Genomic DNA, 22,889 nt, shown 5'->3' on the forward strand with positions numbered 1-22,889 from the left:
GTAAAAGCCATCTATCACTTTTAAAAGCTGATTTGGACCAGATGTTTGTTTGTTCCTTGGCACAGCCGTGCCTGGATGTGAATTCATTTTATGATTCACAGAATCCCCAAGGGCTCGTGGTGATAGGATTGAAACAGGGCCAATTGATGTTTTAATCCTTTCTGTCCTTCAGGAAAAAAATGGAATTAAAAACTGAGTTTCTGTTGTTCAGAATTTGTAGCACTGAGCTAAGATTATAGATAGAATGCAGTATTAGATTCTGGCTAATGGATTTATAATCTAAATTAGATAATACAGGACAGTGACCTTGGCAGGTAAAGGTAGAAGTGACAACTTGGGGAAAGTCAGCAGAAACTGAAGGAGCTCAGAGATGGCGACCTACTTGTGAGTGGCATTTGCCGACCTTTGTGAGGGTGGAGAACCGCAAAGTCATGGTGCTGGATTTGTCTTAATTTCCGTGTGTGACTTCATGCATGGCACCTTGCTTTACTCTGTATGTCTTTAGGATGGGTCATACTTTACAGAGAAGATGGGGGAGGGGGTAGATGAAAGATTAAAATTAAAGCAATCCAAATTGATAAAGTCAAGATTGCACGGCATAATAGAATAATTTGGGCAGCGTGTGAATCAGATCTAAAGACAACCTTATAATCAGGTAAATGAGGAAATTAAATTGTCATGCACCACAGATATCTTTCAAATATATAGCAACCAGTCCATTTAAAATAAGTCACATTTTATTTCTATGTGGCATAGTAAATAAGTCTTTAAGATAACTAGTATACACAAACACACACACACCACATGCACACATAAATATATATATATTATATGTATAATTATATATGTAATTTTGACCAGTTGATAATAATTATTAAAAAACAATGCCATATATGTTAAATAATTATTAAAAACAATGCCATATACATTAACTAACAAAAGAGCCAATAGCTGTTATATTCTCCTACACATTTTATACTATATTAAATATACTTCTTGCTATAGAAAACAGAAACCCCAAACATTCTTAGGGTCTATGCAAAAGAGCCACACAGATCTCGTCCTCTTGAATGCTTAATGAAGGTGCATTCTTGGAGGCCCTGGGCTGAAAACCCTAAGAGTCAGTATTGATTGTAATGGCAATGTAGTAATTAGTGCAAAGATGCTGATAATTTCTACAATATTTTTCTCAGTGCTGTAACCAAATTCAGGTCTTCACACACACTGGTGCAAACGCTTTGCCACTGAACTGCATCCTCAGTTATAATAAACACGTAAAAGTAGTTAGGGAAGCTGGCATCCTGGCACTTGTCCCCACATTCTAGAGGCAGAGCCAAACAGATCTCTGTGAGTTCAAGGGCAGCCTGGTCTTTATAGGAGTTCCAGGATAGCCAGGTCTGTGTAAAACATCTCAAAACATAACAAAGCAAAACAGAGAAAGTTGGGAACAGGCTCTCTAATTTTAGATCAAAATAAGTGATGGTATGAATTTGATAATAAATGATTCTGGGGTTGACCTTTTGGATTTTTTATTAAGAAAATTATTAGTTGGTCCAAAATTGACTGATGGAAAATCTTAGCTGAAATTTGGTAAGTTAAATGGCTATTAATACACAATTGGTTAAATGAGAGGGGCACAATGGTCTCCTTCTAGCATGCGGACTTCACTCAGGGACTGAGGCACCTTTAGAAATGTTTCGAGGACAGTGCTGATAACATAGACTGAAGCAGTCCTCAGGACTGGTTGAAAGGAATATAGCAAGTATAGCCGTGTAGAATAAGAAACAACCAGCACGGTCGTGGTATTTGGCAAAGGTGCGGTGTGAAGCCACTCTTCCAACTTCAGTGAGAGACTGTGCTTACCAAAATAACACACATACAACATGGGAAATAGACGGACTGGGCTCCAAAAGACACAGCGCCAAGACCAACATGCGGCCTCCTTCTTCTCTGCTTTAGTAGACTTTGGTGACAAAATCCCCATCCTTCACCTGAAGAATTCCATCAGCCCTTCCTGTCTCTGTCTCTCTGTCTCTCTCTCTCTCTGTCTCTCTCTCTCTCTCTGTCTCTCTCTCTCTCTGTCTCTGTCTCTCTCTCTCTCTCTCTCTCTCTCTCTCTCTCTCTCTCTCTCTCTCTCTCTCTCTCTCTCTCTCTCTCTCTCTCTGTTATGCATATAGTGCATGTGTGAATGGAAATCAGAGGTAGGATGTGGGATGTAGATATCTTCCTTCACCGCTCTTTTCCTTTTCCTTTTTTCCTTTTTTTTTTTTTTTTTTTTTTTTGAGGCAAACTCTATATTACAGCTGTTCTTAATCAGTTGTTTTTCATGATCCCTTCTGGGGGTCAAATGACCCTTTCACAAAAAATACAGATATTTATATTAAAATTCATTTTTTTCGAAGTTGGGGACCGAACCTAGGGCCTTGTGTTTGCTAGGCAAGCGCTCTACCACTGAGCTAAATCCCCCAACCCCAAACATTTTTCTTTTTTTTTTTTTTTCGAGCTGGGGACCGAACCTGGGCCTTGTGATTGCTAGGCAAGTGCTCTTATATTAAAATTCATAATGGTAGCAAAATAACAGTTGTGAAGTAGCAATGATAATAATTTTATGGTTGGCAGTCAGCACATGACAAACTGTGTTAAACGGTTGCAGCATTAGGAAGGCTGAAAACCACTGCTATGGTACAATCTGAACCTCATGGATCCTCTCGGGCTGGCCAGTGAGCCTGAAGATTCTCCTGTCTTTGCCACGTTGGTGCTGGAATCACCAGCACACATCACCATAGCTTGCTCTTTCATTGGATTGATACAAACACGTGTCTTCATGCTTTCCAATCAAGCACTTTGCCCACTGAGCCATCTTCCGGGCCCCAGGTCTAACTCTTGCCTATGTCCATTGTTATCACCCCCCCTTAATTCATGCTGGACTCGGTGTCTCTCTTGTCTGATTTCCCTGACCTCTTTAAACAACCCTGCTCATTACTGTTGGAGCCCCTCCAAGGCAAACTTACTGATCACCCGTCTACTCATCCATGCCTTATAGCACAATAAACCATGGACAAATGACCCTGACTCTTGTCCTTTGTTGTATACCAACATCAGCCGATCCTACACCAAAGTAGCCGTATCCTGTGTATCCTGAATAAACGTAACTAGATTATAAAAGGTAAAATATGTTTAAGGCCAAACCAGAGTTCATTTCTCAGCACACTCACTATCGAACATAGTTGTCTACCCTTCTCTCTACTCATCACTCTCTCTTCCATCGAATCTCTGAGGACATAGGAGGCAATCAGGAAATATTTGATAGAAGATGAATATATGCAGTTGTATGAGGAACATAGGGTAGAGTATAAAATCACACTGATTTTTGAGAGTAGGCATGAAATTATAACATATCACAAATCCTTATTATATTTACATCACAAAAGAAGCAAGACATTGCCCGCTAGTTTGTTATCACGTCTAGAATATCTGTCGTTTAAAACAGCTTTGAAATAGCTATTTGAAAAAGATGTGGTCTGACTTCTACTGTAAAAGCAGTAAGATGGTCTGTTTTTAATTTTCTTTCTGTGATGTGTATGTTATGATGCATGTATTCAGGTACCCACAGAGGACAGAAGATGTCAGTTCCCCCCGAAGACAGAATTATAGGAAATTATGGGCAGTCTGATGTGAGTGCTTGGATTTGAACTTGAGTTTTCTGAAAGAACCGCAAGTGTTCTTAACCACTGAGCCATCACTCCAGCCCAACAGTAAAATATTCTAAATTGAGTGGTAGATGCTTGCATGGAGGGCAGTTAATGAAAACACCACTAGGTCTAAATCTTCCCAATCTCGTTTGAAATACAGCTATACATGCAAGTCAGACACTTTGTGTGTGTGTGTGTGTGTGTGTGTGTGTGTGTGTGTGTGTGTGTGTGTGTGTGTGTGTGTGTGTGTGTGTTTAAGACAGAGCTATAATACACCATCACAATGTCCATGACGGAAATCTATACATTTAAACTCTACATTTACACTTAGAAACCCTAGACGAGCATGTTCGCCGGGGAGGGCGAGGTAGGTAAAATCCTCACTGTTTAACAGAAGTGTGGTGCACACAGTGGTTCTCTTTCCATTGGCTGCCACTCAGTGTTTTTGCTTCTTCAGATTGACAGGCTGGACGTGGAGAGCTTGTTCAGCAACATCGAATCCGTGCATCAGATTTCAGCCAAGCTACTGTCCTTGCTGGAAGAGGCCACGACAGACGTGGAACCGGCCGTGCAAGTCATCGGTATGTTTATTCTCTTCTTGAGTTCTGTAATACAACAGGAAGGAGCATTTTAATAGCCCCCTGGTACGTTGGTTTTATGTTTCTGACTCGCCAAGCTTCCCAGGAGATAGATAAATGCTGAACCCATCTTAGGACTCATTGTAATCACACAAACTCTACATTTATCTCCAAACGGCTTTACAGCTGAGGTCCCTCAGTAGCACTGAGCAGGCAGAATTTGCTTTTTAATTTTCAGTCTCTCTGCTTTCCAGATGGTCTTTCATTTTATTTTATGGCTCGTACTTCCTTGGTCCTTAAAGAATTAATTACTTTAATAGCTACCCCGAATTCAGTCGCAATGGATTTTTTTTATCCTAAATCTATAAATTGACTGATTTTTAAATTTTAAATATTTTTCATGAGAAGTGTACGACCTCTAAAGAATTTAGACATCTATATTTTCAATGTTTTCCACTTTACTCTTAATAACCACATGTGTGTATACATATATTTTTTTACTGTGACGAGGTTTTGAAAAATGACCAGAGATTATCATATGAAAAGTATTCAGCCTGAATTCTGTTCTCTTCATATCTGCAGCATTGCCAATAAATTCTTGAAGGAGGCTTATGTATCTGTACATGGGGCTGTGCAGTCAAAGAATTCTTTTACAATGATCATTTTGCACTTTACATATAGTACATGTTATAAAAATATTAGAGCAATTGAGGATCCACAGGGCACGGGTGAAAGGGTTGCCTCTGTAGTCCTCAAGCCCAGTGTCTCTCCTGCCAGTGACTACTGCTGTTAAATCTCTGTGCAACGTCTCTTTGAAGCATGTGCATGGATGCACACACTCACAAACACACACATAAACACACACAAAACACACACAAACACAAACACACACAAATACACACATAAACACATGCAAACACACATAAATACAAGCACATAAACACACACAAACACAAATACACACAAACACACACAAAACACACATAAACAAACGCACACATAAACACACACATAAATACAAACACACACACAAACACACACAAACACACACAAACACACACACACAAAACACACATAAACAAATGCACACATAAACATACACATAAATACAAACATACATACAAACACACACACAAACGCGCGCGCACACACACACACACACACACACACACACACACACACACACTTTCTATCTTTATCCAATTCTCTTTTTCAGTGGACATTAGAGCTGTAAAAAGGGACAAAACTATTCTTACTTAGCATCCATGCAGGTCCAAACTTCAGACAGCAAGCTAATCGTATGGAAAGGTGAGTGAAAAGACTCAGTGGGGCTTAAATTCCATCTTCTGATTCAACACATGCAGTAGACTGTGACAGTGTTTCCTTTCTTTGTAAGGTTGTGCATCTTCACCTTAGCAGGGATCGCTAGCCATTGCTCCACCCATCCCGTGAGTAGTTATACACAGCATGCTTTAAAAGGAAGATGCTGTTGGCACTGCTGGGCAGAGGGAGATGGAAAGACTTACCTCTAACTTTCCGAAGCTCTCACTAAAATCCCTCCTGAAAGCAAATGTGTGTCTGAAACAACCCCCGAGCGCCTTTACACTACGGCAACCCATTAATGAGAGCATGTTGGATAAAGGTCGAGGAAGACTATAAGATATTGTGTAGGTACAAAGGCATCAGTAATATTTTGGCAAGAATGTTACAGGTTGGACAAGATTTTGGATTTTTTTTTTTATCCATTTAGCACTAAGAGACTAGCAGGCGTGTTTAGAAAACGGGAAGGGGCTAAGCTGGTGTGAAGGATCATGTAAAAGAGAACTGCGGAATGTATCTGGAGATACGGAATAAGGACAGATAATACCGAAAACGAAATAGAAATTCGTAGTAGTTCAGCCCTAATGCAGTCTCTTTCGCGGTAAGCTGTGAGAGGCGTGGCCCTTAACTGAGCTAAACAGCGTGGCACACAGAAAACTGAAACGCAGCCTTTCCTAGCACTTTGGAGTGCCACGCCCAGGGCACTGGCTGATCCAATGAGGACACAGAGCCTTGAGCACTAGCTGTAAGCCGTCCGTCATTGTTCTGGTGGCCCCGGAAAGTATATTTGATGCTGCATTTTATCACTGAGTACAGCAGCTAGTTGTGCCATGGCTTATGCTGTGCAGCACCCACTATGACCTATGGGAAGCATGAGGCCACCAGGATGTGAGTCAGTGGAGTCGGTGGGACCCGCAAGGACTTGCAGATTAGATGCATGTAAAACCCGTGTGGACAAAAGAGGCAGGCGGTTTTGCTTGGGAGCGTCTGGTGTTTTTGTAGCTATAGTCAGACCATGTGTTCTATACGGTATCTCCACCGCTCTTGTTATTATTTGGTTATGTGTATTCATTTTGCAATGAGGCCTTCAGAAGTAAAGGCTCGATGTATTGGTATGTTGTAAGGATTCATTTTCTGCTTCTCCAGAAAGCTGACGGGGAAGATAGGAAACTCAGTGTATTTACTTCACACATCACAGGGACCTTGCCTTTGCCTTCTCTGACCACAAACCAACCAGGCGACAGAAATCTGCTGAAGAAGCAGCAACATTACTATCCGAAAACATTAGTCATTGTTTTCAAAAGATTGCTCAAAGCTGGTGATTGGGCACAGACACATACAGATACTTCAAGTGTTTGCAAGCCACTCCCAACAGCAAGAGTGCTCGTGTACCCCAGATAACAGTTGGCCTCCATTAATTCCACTTAACCTTACTTCCGGTCTTCTGTGCATCTGTAAAATGTGAAACAGTGGCTCCCGTATGACACCAATAATTGAGGTTTAAGGTTAAACGGTGGATGTTCCTGTTGATAAAGCAAATTAAATACCAGCTTATTCTAATAACAGTTCTGTTTTTAAATCAATATTGCAGAATCGGGAACCAACTTGGGGGAAATTTATTATTCAAACATTGATTATCTGATTTCGTTGTAAGTGTTACTGTCACCAAGACTTAAAAGTTCAATTATTGTAGAGGCTGAAGGGACAGCTTAGTGGTCAAGAGCACATGTTGCTCTTGCAGAGGACATAAGTTCTACTCCTGTTCAGTGGCTCACAACCTCCTTCACAACCTCAGGGATCCCAACACACTCTCCTGGCCTCTGTGGGCACCTACATTCATGTGCTCGCACGCACACACACACACACACACACACACACACACACACGAATACACATGCATACACACACATACACACGCGCACACGCACGCACACATACACACACAGATAATTGAAAATAAAATAAATCATCAAAAATATGATATTGCGAATGCAACTGACAATGTGAGCATACATCGGTAAAGCAGCAGCTCACAGAAAAACAGTGTCTTTACTCAAATGAAATCTATAGTAAAGAAGTCGATTATAGTATGGAAATTATGAAGCTGGTATTTTATTTCAATAAGAACTAGTCAAAATTTATGCAGATTTCTCCATACATGAAAATAGCATGCATGTGACAGGTGATATTTGAAGATAGAGTGCTGTTAAACTATCAAATCATCATATGCCTGGCCATCAACAAGGTCTTTGTTTCTGCTCACTAACCAGGATTTCGAAATGCAAAGGTGCCCCACAGTGGCTGTGGGCTGCTCTCTGGAGAGGCCTAGGTGTGGAAGGGCACTGCGGTGTCCTCAGAAACATGAGAAGCAGTCAAGCTATTTAGCAAACAAGAATTAACTTCAGATTTTTGACGTTCATAGGCTGCAATTATGGAAAACAGATTATAAACAAAAAGGCATTGGAATTTATCCTAACCAAGACATATTATGAAATTAAAAATTAAACAAAGAGCTCATGTGGTACAATTTTTTTTTTAATTCTGTACTTGAACTTTCATACATTGGGCCTATAGAAAGAAGCTTTTGATGGAACAATTCTAATTTACTTTATTTTATTTCAATTTTTGAAATTGCATTTCACTCTATATAGCCCAGGCTGGCCTGGAAATCATTACAATCCCCTGCCTCATCTCCTGGTTGCTGGGATCACAGTCAGGAACCACCAGGCTTGGCTTGACACTCTTCTTTAACATGATGAAATTATGTTTTTTTACTAGATTTTTACAGTGTCACAGTTTGAAAACTATTAAAAATTATAAATAGAAATAATCTGGTAAGATTTTTTTTTTTACTTGGAAAAAGAAAGAATCCAAACAAAGGCAAAATGACAGAAAATTTGAAAGTGTCTCAGCTCAAATAAATGCACCTTTTAATGCTGACATGTGCGATTAGACTTTTAATATCTTTCACTTACCAGAATCTTCTGAGCTTATTGGACGCTTCTGTATTTACAGATTATTTTCCCCAATAAAAATATGGCTCACAAATTTGACAACTTTGATCTGAGACAGTTCTGTGGGTGAAGCACTTGCAGCGCAAGCACAAGAGTGAGGAAGAGAGTTGGGAATCCCAAGCGCCGTGTAAAAAGCCGAGTGTGGCAGTGCACACTAGTGCTGTGTGCTGAGCGGCAGAAACGAGCACAGGGGGCTCGTGAGGCGAGCCAGCTGCCAGTCCAGCTGAAAACAGGCAGGACCAGGTTCAGTGAAAGACTCTGTCTCGAAGGAATAAGGCAGAGAGCAGAGAAAGATGCTCAGTATCCGCCTCCTCTGACCGTTACAGGCACACGGACAGGCTCACACATCTGTATATACACTTGTAAAGATTCATACACACACACACACACGCACACACTAAATGAATGAATGAATGAATGAGTGAATGAGTGAGTGAATGAATGAATGTATGCAAACATAAAACTGGTATTGAATTATAACTGATAAAACCAAATGAATAGCAGCAAACATCAGTATATCTATCTATCAATATAGATAAATGGGAATAAGAAACTCTCCAGTAGATTTCAACTTATAAAGGCAGAGTAGATAAAAATAGAAAAATCCTGGGGCTGGAGAGATGGCTCAGGGGTTAAGAGCACTGACTGCTCTTCCAGAGGTCCTGAGTTCAATTCCCAGCAAGCACACGGTGGCTCACAACCATCTGTAATGGGATCCGATGCCCTCTTCTGGTGTATCTGAAGACAGCAACAGTGTACTTACATACATAAAGTAAATAAATAAACCTTTAAAAAAATAGAAAAATTTACTAGTAGACAATCATCATTATAATAATTGTTTCATATAAAAATCCACCAATAAATGTATTATATACTGGGAAAAAGTTAGAGAGCACAGATTTCCGCTTCTCAAAAATCCCTCCACAAGTAATTTTAGACGTTGGAAAGAAACATGGTAACCTTACAATAAGAAGCCTGCTATGACCAACCAAAGTCAAGCACAGCTGAGAATATAAGCCTCACATTGCAAACCGCATACAATGTGACCAATATGAAGTATCATATGTGTGGCATTTTGCCTCCAAAGTCCGTAGACACATTCAATCAGAAGAAAGCATCCAACATATCGAAATTAAAAGAATAAGTAAGGGACACTTATGTAGAAACAAGTCAGCTCCTGACACTTATTGTGTAATTTGCTTATTTTAACAAAGGAGAACATTTGAAACTGTATTACCTCAGTATTTCCCTTTATTAGTATGAAGTCAGTTTAAGTTTTAAAATTAAAAACAACTTATAGTTTACAGAGAACACTCAGTTAAAAGATGCTAAAGCTTTCAAGGTCTCTAGTCATGAATTATAACTAGAAAGATTACAAGACATGTTTCAGAAAATTAAAATGACAAAGGCTATAATTCAACAAGTGTCAGCATTGATTCCAAGTCGGCCTTGTGACTCTAAAAAAATGGAGGCAACGTGATGATATTTCATAACTGCATGATATGGTCATCAAGAGAGCGGCCCAAACCACTCGGCCTTTCCAAGAATCATCGAAATGCCCTTGGAGAGGTGAGTTCAGCCCTCCTCAGCCAACTGACCAGACACTGCCGACCCAGCTGACCACCAACTTGTAGCCTGCAGCACCACAGGGAGACAAGCCATCTTTGGGAAACCCTGCCCAACCATCAACCCAAGTCTGGTGAGCAAACAGTTGCTTTTAGTCTTTTAGATTTGGGGATGATGATGTTTTTGCCTAACAAGAGTTAACTCCTACAAAAGTCAGGGAGGAAAAAAATTTTCAATCTGAAGGAAAACTTGATTTGGAGTGTGGATTTTGGACTTGGACTTGACTGATTTAGAACAGAAGCAATCGCACAGAGAAGGCAGTCTTGATTGTCAAGCAATGGTCTCATTTGATCTCAGCATTTGGAAGGCAAAAGTAGACGGATCTCTGTGAGTTCGAGGCCAACCTGATCTACAGAGTGACTTCCAGAAAGGTCGGGGCTCCACAAAGCGAAACTCTGTCTCCAACCAAACCAAACCAAACAAAACAGCAATCTTGATGAGCAAAGGGTTAAAGGCCTCATGTTAGCGCAGTCTGGGAAATGTTTGTCAGGTTTCTTAGTATTCCAGTGTTACCTCAGACGCAGTGCCAGGAGGCCTCTAACAATCCTCTACCACAGTGTACACATCAATGAAGAGCTCAAGGGCCGTTCCTATCCCCACATCTTTGACCACCTAGATTTCGTAAGATGAACTGATTGGGTGAGATGTTTGCAAGTTCATGTTATCACCAAGTGGAAAGCGCAGGTGTCTCACCTCTGTGTCTTCGGGCATCGCAAATAAAAGCTTGTGAGTCACAGCCCTAGGGCCAGATCCTCTGGGTGCCTCGATAAATGAGGAGGAGAAATTTACTCAACAGACCTTGGCGTTTGGACGACGTTCAAGTGTATAAATAGATCTGAGAGCTCTGAAGGAGTGTTCTGGATCCCAGTGCCAAAACAGAAAGTGGGTTTTAAAAATCTAGACTAAATCTACTTATGGAAGGTGCTTTAAAATCTCTAGAGAGAAATAGATGAGCTTTGGTTCTTATTTATATTTAGATTAAATATATTATAGGATAATTTATGAAAATAGCAGGAAAGCACAGGGAAAATAAAAGATGGTGTAGAATTTAAGAGTATAATAACATCTTTCAATATCAAGTTGAATTGGGTTCATCTTTCCTGTTGCTAGATCTCAGGCAAGTTATGAATCCTCACTGAAGTTCAGCTTCATATCAGGAAATTGAAGGCAGTGGTGTTTACCTCATAAGAGTTTTATGAGGATTCAATAAAATCAAGTGTAAAGAAGACGTGGGCATGTCCTTGATATGTGGTGAGACTAAATTGTTATTATCATAATTACCCAGGCCAAGCTAATTGTACACATAAGCTTATAAAGCTTGGTTTCTTTTACGTAGGAGATAAGTGTAATAAACATTCTTTTCAGAACTTTTAGAAACAAATTAGATTTAGATTGTGTGGTTTCTCTGTTCCTCCTGGTATCTAGGGGTCTTTATAATTCATATAGACAATGATATATTTTACTGTAAGAAGGGAGGTTTAACCTATCATGTGCTACTTCTAGGCTTGGCTGAGTTGGGTAGAATCACATTGACTCTGTTCATACAGTACAATGGAAATGACCCTAGGACAGTAACTGGGCAAGCCCCAAGAATGTAGACTGATGTCTGCTTTTGTAATGATGCCAGTTAAAAGTTCTTTCCTTCTTGATGGAAAGATGATGCAGAGAAACCACATGGAAAGAGAGAGAGACAGAGATACAGAGAGAGAGAGAGAGAGAGAGAGAGAGAGAGAGAGAGAGAGAGAGAGAGAGAGATCCTGTCAGCCATCCAAGTATTCCAGCAAAGCCAAAGCCATGTGGCCACTTGTCTGTCAAGGGACCAGACTTATCAATGAGCCATTTTGCCCTTTACTGTCCAGTGATGTCCTCCCACAACTGCATGCCCAGAGAACACGAAGTCTAAGAAGAATCATCCAGCTAAGCCCAGTGAGCACATAAAACCGTAACTGAACATCGCAACCCTGGTTTGTTACACAGCATTAGAGAATGCACTAGTGATCGTGTTGCTTAGATGTGTTTGCATGCTGTGATGCTTCAAAGTATTTTAAAGAAGACTGTCAAGACGATACTGCAGTCTGCTTTACACACCCACCTCACACCTACAATGTATAGAAAAAGACTGGAAGAAGCTCGGGAAAAGGAAACTGCATTTCCTCATACACTCTTTTCGGAGGGTGAGTTTATACTCAGAGGAAAATAATTTAGAGTTCCCTGTGTCTGAGGTTCATAGGTTAGCTACTGTTGTTTTATCGAAGTTCTGGTTTCTCTTAAAGCTTTGTCTCCTAACACATAAGAACTGGGCAGTAACTGTTCCTCATCTGAATGAATTTTCCAAGAGAGAGATGGAAGGGGGATAGAGGGGGAAAGAGGAAGAAGGGATATTTGTGTATACACACACACACACACACACACACACACACACATACATATAGATGTACACATACCTATGCTCATATACATATATGCATTCATATCCAGGCCAGCAACTTACTGGAGTATCCATAGCCAGTGTTGGGAGAGATCCAGATGAAGAGTTGGAAAACCATACAATTTTTCTCACACATAAGCAGTGACAGGAAAGCTGTCAATCCCAGGGAACATGATGCAAATATGAGGTTTTCATGGTCAAGGGTTCAAAATTCCACACAGAAAAGCAAGACTCGTAAGGAAGAGGTCACTAGGTTGAAGTGTTGGGGTTGGGTCCCCAGTCTCCTAAGGGAGGTCAGGATAGGTTTGGAGGATGCTAGAATTTATTTCCTATACCAATAATAAACAAGTTGGATCAATGAAACGGAAGTCCTAGGATTCTCATCTCTGAGAAGAGTACAGGTAAGATGCTGTGCTGGTGGCTAAGCGGAGTGATTGCCGAGCTGTAGCAGGAGCCCTGGAAGGGTCAAGAAGTCAGACACTATTCAGGGTACACACAGGAACTTTGCCCTCAATCTCGGCACCGTCAGCATCTGAGCATCGCCTGAGTACATCCGTCCTGAGCAGTGTCGGGGCAAGGCTGAAAGGTACACAAAGGTCAGGGCATAATACAGCCTTGGAGGTGACAGACTGGGACTTTATCGTGGCTGTATCCCTACAGCTCAAGCTGTGGGAAGACCACTTGGATGGACGATGACCTCATTTGCCTGTTCTGAGTGGAAAACTAAACGACACACTGAGCTAAAATGGCCTCATTTTTTTTTCCGAAACAAGAATTCCCTGTTGTTGTTGTCTTCCAGGATCTGTGCAGCTCTTTATAGCTTCTTCCTACAAACCCTGTAGCCTGATGCTTCGAAATTGTGGCCCCCTGATAGCTGTTCCAAATCCAGGCATCGCTTCCAGTAAGAAGTAGAAAAACTACTTCCTTGTGAGCATTTTTCACTTCAGGGGAGTACTTTACCCATGGTTTTATTTCACAAAGCACATGTGAACATGCTTCTGAAGGTGTACTTTGACATTCATAGCTCACAGCTACTAGCAATCTGAGAACTACCAGACCTCTATCTTCAACTGGGTGTACTGTCGATCCAAATTCTACAAATTTGGAAGAAGAGCCCGGAAGAACAGGTTCACAACCAGCAAAGGACGCTACATCCATTTGTTTGTATTTGAGTATGGGAAGCCCTGCACAGTTGAAGCACATGGGCTCTAAGGCACACTCCCTCCTCCTCCAGCACGTAAGCTCCATCAGAAGAGTTTTGGCCTACTGTTTCCCCAAGGGCTGTGTTCAGCAAGAACTATAACGACGAGAAAGCTAAGAGGTTACTAAGTCAGCCTGTAGTTTTGACCAGCGTCATTGTTAGAGGCAGATAAGTGTCATAGACATTTACTAGAGCGAGCTGTGGGAGAATCATGGACTGAACTGAGAGTGGGGGCGTCCTCTGTGACATGAACCTTGAGTAGAGAAAGGATACTGACTTACGTCAACTGTGAGGATTCTTGTCCCGCCATGAAAGTCTGCAGAAAGCAAACAGGTTTCATGTCAAGATCCTGAGTTGCCACCAAAATCAATAATTGGGTGATTGGATGTCAGAACAGGACCAATACTTAATGAGCATACATCCCATTGTTGAGACAAAAATGGGTAAGGGTTTGATTTGCCCACGTTATACTACAAGCTCTAGACTCAAGCAGAAAGGAGCCCAGGGCAAAGTTCCTTCCATTCCACTTTCTGTCTGTCTGCATGCCCCATGAATGCACCCTGGTTTGTCCTGCCCAGGAGTTAGGCTGTCTCCCGTGTTTGGGAATTCTGGGAAGGTGCCCCCTCAGTTGAGAAAGGCTCTTCTTTAAGTGCCCAGCCCGACCCCACATGCCAGCTTTCCAGAGTTTTGGATGCGGTGATGTCACAGGTAGGACACACCTCCCATCTCCTTTCTTCTTGTTTTCCTCCTCATGGTCCAGTTTCCATCACTGGTCCCAACTGCACACCTATCTCTGCCACTCACCTGCCAATGAGGTTCCTTCTCCGCCATGGCCTCAGAATTATAAACCAAATGGACACATTTTTCTTCTGAACATCTCTTATGCTGCTGCTTTTGAGAAGCTTCGACTAAAATAATTTTGAAATCAGAAGAGACTTATTATGAGCTCCAGGAAATAACCTAGAGTCATGGCTCCAGGCAAGAAAACAAACAAACAAACAAACAAACAAGCATGCAAGCAAAAACCAATGAAGTGTTACTTTAAGAATTCGTGTAGTTTCCCAGCCTGCTCTCCTGAAAACAGTGTTTTTCTTCAAATACTGCAATAATACTGATACCCAAGGGATACAGCTATTTTGATACCATGGAGGCACGTCTTACGTGTTACCTGTATTTGTTTGGAACTCTACACTCTGACCAGGGCCCCTGGGTACCCTCAGCAGTCTCCAGGAGAGGCTGGACTAAAGGCAACAGATTGTAGCTTCTTTAAATCATGTTTACTCCTCAACTCACTCTCACCGGTCCTCCATACTCTCCAGTCTCAGAGAGCAGAATTAATCTAGGGAAGTGGATGAATGAGTTGACACTTGCTGGCTAAACAGCCTTATTTAGTGCAAGCAGCTGGGCTTGCACCCAAAGAAGGATAACCAGGCTATAGGAAGCACACCTTGGATCCTCTGCAGGCTACAAGCAAGGCTCTTTCTGTTGGGAATGTCTTGTCTCAGCTTTGTCACCCAGGAAAGTGATACCCGTCATACCCAGACCCCCAATCTCCCTTTCAGACAGAGGCTACATCTGCCCATGCTATGGGAACCATCCTGGTCCATTCTCTATTCCAAATATTCAGGCTTGACAAGCAAGTTTTATTTAAGACCGCAGAAAACTTTTGAGATATAACTCAGACCTTTAAATTTTTTTTCTCTAAAAATAATTTAATGGCAATTCAGTGATTAAAGAAAAAAACCATTTTTTACATATGTGTAAAGATATCTTTACCAAAAATATGTTGAGAAATATACTTCATTGCAGCTATTGCAACTCAACTTTTAAAATATAGACCAAACCTCTCAGGGAGCTTGTCCATGTAGAAGATTGTTTCTCCCTCACACAGCAGCCAGTTAATTTAATCCTTTTCCCCCCATTTTTATTAAATTGGGTATTTCTTATTTACATTTCAAATGTTATTCCCTTTCCTGGTTTCCTGTCCCTCCCCCTCCCCCTTCTATATAGGTGTCCCCCTCCCCATCCACCCCCCATTACTGTCCCCCTCCCCCAACAATCCCGTACACTGGGTATCTAGCCTTGGCAGGACCAAGAGCTTCCCCTTCCATTGGTGCCCCAACAAGGCTACCTATGCAGTTGGAGCCCAGGGTCAGTCCATGTATAGTCTTTGGGTAGTGGTTTAGTCCCTGGAAGCTCTGGTTGGTTGGCATTGTTGTTCTTATGGGGTCTCGAGCCCCTTCAGCTCTTTCAGATCTTTAATCTTTAACTGAAGTTCTTTTAAAACGTCATCTCAACTGGAGCTTAGAGCTGAACTTGTAAATTTTTTGGTTATGTTACAATTCACTCCCTGCTTTAAACTTTCCATGACTAATGGTATCACATTTCACACATTTTAAAAACAAAATGCTATGAATCAGTATTTCTCCTAAAATATTTCCTTCAAAACAGGAAAAGAAATACAGTGGAGCACATCTGGGAGAACAAACAAAAACAAAACGCTTGTGGCATAAGAAGACATGCTTATTTCTCTGTGGTACAAAAGCCTCCCGGTCTAGCTGCTCAAGCAGGTGACAGCTTTGCCTCTCCCTCAGTTTTTGCACCACAGAGAAATAATCACATTTTCTTATACCAAAAGTACTCGGAACAACCAAACTTTCTATTGCTTTCTGAAAAAAAAAAAGAAAAATGAAAATAGGAATATACCTAGGTGGGGGAGGGGAAGACAATACGGAACCCCAAATTTCAATCTCTTCTGTCCTAGGGCAGTCCAAGTTTTTCCATGTACGTTACCCCTCTCACAATCCCCTTGCTTTTACACCCACTTACAGCTCCCTGGGTTGAACACTTCCGGTCTGTGCTGCTTAACTCTAGCTTTGCATGGTCACGTGGTACAGCGAATGGAAACCTACTCTTCTCCCTCACCCGCACTGGCTTACATAAGCTATTTGGATGAAACGTTGGTGCTTTGTGTCTGCAGTACAAACGGTAGTGCTCAGTGCAAAACAGCCATCCAGTAAAATCATTGTTAAACAAAGATGAACTGAAAAGAAAAACGTTCTTTCCTTTCTGAGCCACTTTTGATACAGAGCCTGGGATAAGCTGCTCGCTTCCTTGAAAATCGGGGCTTCCCCCTGAGTTTGCATACTGACAGAGGAAATATAGAGAGAGCCCTATGGATTCCACACCACACAGTATGAGCCATCTTATGGGGAGGCATGAGCTTGTAAGAGAAGAGACAAATCAACAGGAACATTAAATGAGAAGAACCTGAATGCATTTACATCCGGGAGGGGCAACAGCCTATCAGGAACAATGACGTCAGGACGCAGACTGTGTTTGGAAAGTTGCTTTTAAAGGCAATGACTAAAGACATTTAAGATAGGGTTAGTGTTCAGTTGAGTCTTGTTTGTTTGTGTTTGTGTGTTTCTCTCCTTTGCAGGATAGTTGCTTTGAGGAGATGTTACTGAAAAGGAAAAAAAAAAAAAAAAAGGCTTCCGTTGTAGAATTTATAAAAAACGAAGATAGTTTTGTTTCATAGGATGCTGGTGCCGTTGTGTCAGGCTGCCAGAGTGAAATTACCTTCCGGTTCTGGTCTCGGTTCACTTCTTTCTCCCCTCTTAATCATCCCTCCAGCACACATATATTAGACTGAGCAGTTGTCCTTCACCACTGAAGAAATGCAGCCAAGACTTAACGTTACCGTGGAAACGGAATCACTTTTGGCTGCAAGACACCTGGCTTCATCAGCACTATTATGAAGCAGAATGGGCTGGGAGGGAAATCAAATATTCTGCCCACCAGTGCTATAGCTGGCCTCTGGGTGAATAAATGACTTTCAATTAGAGTACTTAAATGTATTTTAACTTCAATAATTATTATTACAGCCCCAACAGAATTTGACTCGGAGATTTAAAAAAAATAGCTTTCGCTATGAAGGGGAGAGCTAGCTATTCAGGGGCACTTCTGTTAAAGAACAGACAGGGGCATTTGCAAGCGATGGTTCACTTGCATGGAAAGGAAGTATTCTCTTTGTTTCTTAACTTTCTGATTTAGCTCTATGCATTTGTCAGGCTATCTCTCTTCCTCCTCCCCCATAAATTTACTTGCATTCCTCTCTTACTTTCTTTCTGTGTGGACTGCTATCTTAAAGGGCAGATCTTCAAAAGTTATGCTAGGAGAAGGATCAGCCCATTTAAATCCCAGAAATAGCAAGAATCCTTCATCCCTTCAGCCATAAAAATGTACAGTTCACTGGGTTAATTCCAGGTCACCCAAATCAATCTCTCTCTCTCTCTCTCTCTCTCTCTCTCTCTCTCTCTCTCTCTCTCTCCAGAATCTGGATGAAAGCCATAAATGAGTGTGATACTTTAGAAATATCCCAAACAATATGAAGGAAAACAGATGCAAAAATAAATAAAGAGAACAACAAAACTATTCCCAAAATCACCACTCAAGCCCTGGTTTCTAATTCTGACTTTAACAGTCTTCCCACCTCAGCCAGCATTCAGCAGAGCTCTGGTGTGTGAGGAGTGAAAGCCAGGGACACTATCTGGCCTGTAAGCCCAGCAGTGTCACCTCCTGGAAGGACTTGAGAAGAATCATTTATTTGCTTCCAACTCAGATTTATCCATTCTGAATTTGTACAAAGAGCCTCTTATCTCTTCGTGCATGGAGAGAAAAAAGCAGTTCGACGTATAAAACATGTTTAACCTGCTCAAGACAATCTTGTTGCTACAGGGAGATTGGCTTTCTTCTATACTGTAGACAGTATGTCTACATCACTGCCATCCATTCAATCAGGCTATTGAAGTAAATCAGCCTCCAAATGACTGATCTCAAGCTTAAAATGCTTTTGGGCAATAGATCCTGTCTCATGTTTCCTGTACCTTACCCTTAACATCTAATGTTTAGACTCAGTTTTAAGTGCTTGAATGAGTGATTAAATCAGACTGGCATTTGGTATCTACAAGGACCACTATATTTCTAATTATATCACCATATCAAAGAGGATTCATTCAATGTCTGGACACAGTTGGTCTAAGCTGTTTCATGAAGGTACTCTCCTAACACTGCTTCACAATGCTATCCAACTGAACTTTACAAGGAAAAATTGACCATCCTTTCTTCTTTTATATGTAGAGAAATGTTCTGTGTGTCTAAACTCATTCTACACTTTAGTTTTGTTTATGTCACACATGTGCAAAGGCCTACAAAGGCCAGAAGAGGGCGCTGGGTCTCCTGACTTGAAGTTAAAGGCAGATTTGAGCCATGTACGGTATGGGTGTTGAAAATCAAATATGGGTCTTCTGGAAGATCAGCAGACACTCTGAACTGTTGAACCATTTCTGCATCCACACCTCTATTCTTCTCGTCTCTAAGTTCTGTTTACCTTCCACAGAATCTTAGAAAATGTTGTTAGTAGACTAAATATCAACAAAGAGGCATACCTTTTATTTCCTATCGTTTTGATAAGTCAACAAAAACCTTTTCCCATTTTCAACATTTATTATGTATATGATCTACTCTGAGTTTTGCACACACTACATGTCTTAATTGTAATTATATCTCAATGAAATTGAGCCTCTTGTAGCTGGTAATTTATACGTGAGGAAACAGAGCATCGAAATCATTTTCTTAGCTGTCAAAGGCAGTCGGTAGCACAGCTTGATTTAAACATGGGCAGACCACTCTAATCTCGTCTGCTCTTAACAGTGATTCTTCGCTCCAGCCCATTAGCTCTTCACCATTTGCTTTATAAAAGGCAGAAAAGAAGAAAGGGAAGGAGAGAAGAAGGAGACATGGGGGAAAGCGGGGAGGAAGAAGAGGAAAAGGGAATGTCCACTCAATGCCTAGCCTCTTTCCAAATAAAGTGGGGATCAGCCGGGACAGACGACGTTTTGTGTTACTCAACCTTGAGTAATAACGCATGAAGTGCCGCTTTGGTCTGACGAGACCATTTTGTCTTTGTTTATATTGCTCAGGAGAGGTATTCTTGCAGATAAAAGGACCTCTGGAGGATGTTTATAAGATCTACTGCTATCACCATGACGAAGCGCACAGCGTTCTAGAGTCCTACGAAAAGGAAGAGGAGCTGAAGCAACATTTGAGCCACTGTATCCAGTCCTTAAAGTAAGGCCCCTTTCAATCGGCAATTCCCATCTACTCTGATTGCTTACCCAGGGTCACTTGCAATGGACCGGATTGAAAGGTCACATAGAGCCAACGTTTTACAGGGCTTGCTCGGATGGCTGCGTTATGAAAAAGTTGATGTGCTACAAGCCAAGATCAGTTTTTCTTCCTCCTTGGCAGGATGACTAAAAATAACACGGGAGACAAAGATTGAAGGCCTTGTAGAGATGGGGGTGGGGATGCTATACTGTCAAACAATAGTTATAAAATAAACCCCCTGTTCATGCATTCTCAAGAGCCAATGGGGAGCGGGCTGGTTCCATAGTGCACTTCCTGAATAGTCTTCCGCGCTGCCCAGAGTCACCATGGTGAGATTGCGAGGATCGTTAGGACCCCGCTAAACTTAGCTTCGAGGTGACTAGACACTCTGCCGTCCTCACCGGAAACATGCGAGGGGCAGCATAGGTACCGCATGACGATGTATGTGATATGCATTATTTTTTTCCTAAAATAAATACCTATTCGCTATAAAATCTGAACCTATCCATTTGAATAAGAGTCTTAGAACTCTTGTTAATCCCCAGGCAACTAATAATCACTGATATTATCTGTTGTAAAAGGGGACTATGAGCCTGTGCTTGATCTGACTTTCCAGATGAAGCCAGCCTCATATTGCATGCATCGCTTCCTAGCGTATGGCATTTAGAGCTAAACTCACCCTCCTTTTTCTTATCTTGTCACGTTTTCCTATGGCCTTTACCCTCTTAATGACTCTATACTGTCAAAAGGGCTGTATTTTGTGTACTGGGCTGCATCAGGTTAGGGACTGAGCAGTTTCAGGAAGCTGAGGTGTCCCAGTCAAGATGCAGCAGTCTGAAACTCTAGTATACCTTTGTGTGTTCTGTTGGGTGGGATTTGGAAGGGAATTCCCGCTTTGATAGAACTCTGTAGCAGCACTGAGGTACAATGAGGAGACCACCCTGGACGACTTTCCAGGCTTCAAAACTGAAAATTAGTTTAATTTGGTCCTCGTGGCTTAAAACAAAACAAGACAAAAACAAAAACAAGCAGACAAAAACCCTTTGATATAATTTCAACTTTATTGTCCTCTACTGGCCAAACACTGCAGGTCTTCAACATTTTTCCATATCTAAAGAAAAGAAAAAGAACATTTATTGAAGGCCTGTGTCATGAGGTGTATACATCTACATGCCAGAAATGGAAATAAATAAAACTTTATACTCCCCAGGAGTCAGCGTTCACAGATAATTCGTGCATGTGTGTAGTGAGCAGCTCTGGCTAGTTTTGACTATTTCAGTGTAGGTCAATGTTACCATATCAGCCTGAAGAAAAGTTAAATAAGCTTATATGTGAAGAAAAAGTCCTCTCCACAGATATGTATTTTTATCCTCACGTAAGATAATGGTGTCCTGCTTACCAAAAGAATTCCAAAAGAAATTCTCGCCTTAACTAAGAGGAAAGATCTAATCCAATAGATGTCACTTTCCTTCAGGTTCTAGAATAGTAGGGCGAAAGTAATCACCTAACACACGAAGAACTGGCTTCTTTGATTACCTTCAATCTAACCCAGGGCCTAAGGAACCTGGAGAGAAAGGGAGCTGGGGCCCATAGCCATCCTGACTGCCTGCCTCTCAGAAGCTGTTCTGGTGAGGGTAAGCATATGTGCCTTCAATAACCTTCTGGTTCCTAAGAGAACAGAGACTGCTATAGAATTCTCTATGTAGCACAGCTCAATACAGTTTTCTTTAGAAACAGTTAAAGACGGAGGTAATTTTAGAATCTCAAATTTGCCTTCAGACCTAATTCATAACTTCGGTGTTTTTTTGTTTTTTTTTGTTTTTTGTTTTATTTTGAGCTTCAAAATTACTGCCCCGCGATGTGTCCAATTTTGTATACTCAGAACCATTTTGACTTTTAGAAATAATTTGGCCTGCCCAACTCTGTTAAGGTGTAGAATGCACAAAATCCAAATAAAATGGTATTGGCAGAGCCATTTCTTAAAGGAAAAGAAAAATCAAAATAAAACAGTTTAAATTAGAGCTGTTCTCCCCAGTGCAGCCTTTCCATGAAAATAAAGTCAATGGTGAACGGCGCGGGTCTGCCTGCAGGCTGAGTGCAGAAGCATTATTGACGTTGCTATAATACTGACCTCAGCTGAGATAAGGCTTTAAATTCTGAGAAACAGGTTTTCAAACAGGTTTATAGGCCAAAGAGAGTCCCGAACACCCCCAGGCCCCGGTTTCCCTCACCAAGTAATCGGTCAAAGCTATTACTGTCGTTCTGCCTTTTCCTACTGGCTAAATGAAGGAGCGGCTGCCCTTCCTAATGAACATTAGCCACAAACTCCATTTCCAACAGTGTGAGGGACACTGAAACGAGGGTTTGAAGCAAAACAGCCACGTGGGAGGTAGCTTCATGCCTCAGAAGCTAAAGTGGATTTTTTTTTTAAAGCGACTTAGGTTACATTTTAGCTAAAATTAAAGTATGTTTATGGAGGGCCTCATAAATATTTATTACGAGTACTGGATAATGTTGAAAATGTTTTTCAATATACACGCATGGTTCTCGCCCCCCAGGAGCATAAACTCTACTCAGAGATAAACACCAGCTGGAACGCTTACCCAGCAACACAAAGTTGATTTATTTACTATCTCAGTAAGTTCAGGTCAAGACTAACCTCCAAAGGGGTGGCAGACATACTGCCTGGGTCTGTATGAGATTCAAGCTTAGGAACCTTGGTTATTCTCTGAAGCCCATTATCATTCATAAGAGAAAATTGTATTTGAATCCAGAAAATTAGTTTTGAAGTGTTAGGGCAGTATGTCTTAGTGTGTAAGTTTCCAAGTGCCAGATGCACCAAGGATGTGTGTTAGCAGG

General features: G+C 41.3%; 1 protein-coding gene across 1 annotated transcript in view; it reads left to right on the forward strand.

Moving 5' to 3' along the window:
- Positions 1–22,889, forward strand: part of Arhgef38 (Rho guanine nucleotide exchange factor 38) — a 112,913-nt gene that overhangs the window by 52,119 nt on the left and 37,905 nt on the right. Inside the window, exons 3-4 of the mRNA XM_032897295.1 lie at positions 4,150–4,273; positions 19,844–19,991. Of these exons, the coding sequence (XP_032753186.1) occupies positions 4,150–4,273; positions 19,844–19,991 (272 nt within the window). The remainder of the gene's footprint in view (positions 1–4,149; positions 4,274–19,843; positions 19,992–22,889) is intronic.

The sequence above is a fragment of the Rattus rattus genome, chromosome 3 (genome assembly GCF_011064425.1).
Source record: "Rattus rattus isolate New Zealand chromosome 3, Rrattus_CSIRO_v1, whole genome shotgun sequence".
Lineage (NCBI taxonomy): Eukaryota > Metazoa > Chordata > Mammalia > Rodentia > Muridae > Rattus > Rattus rattus.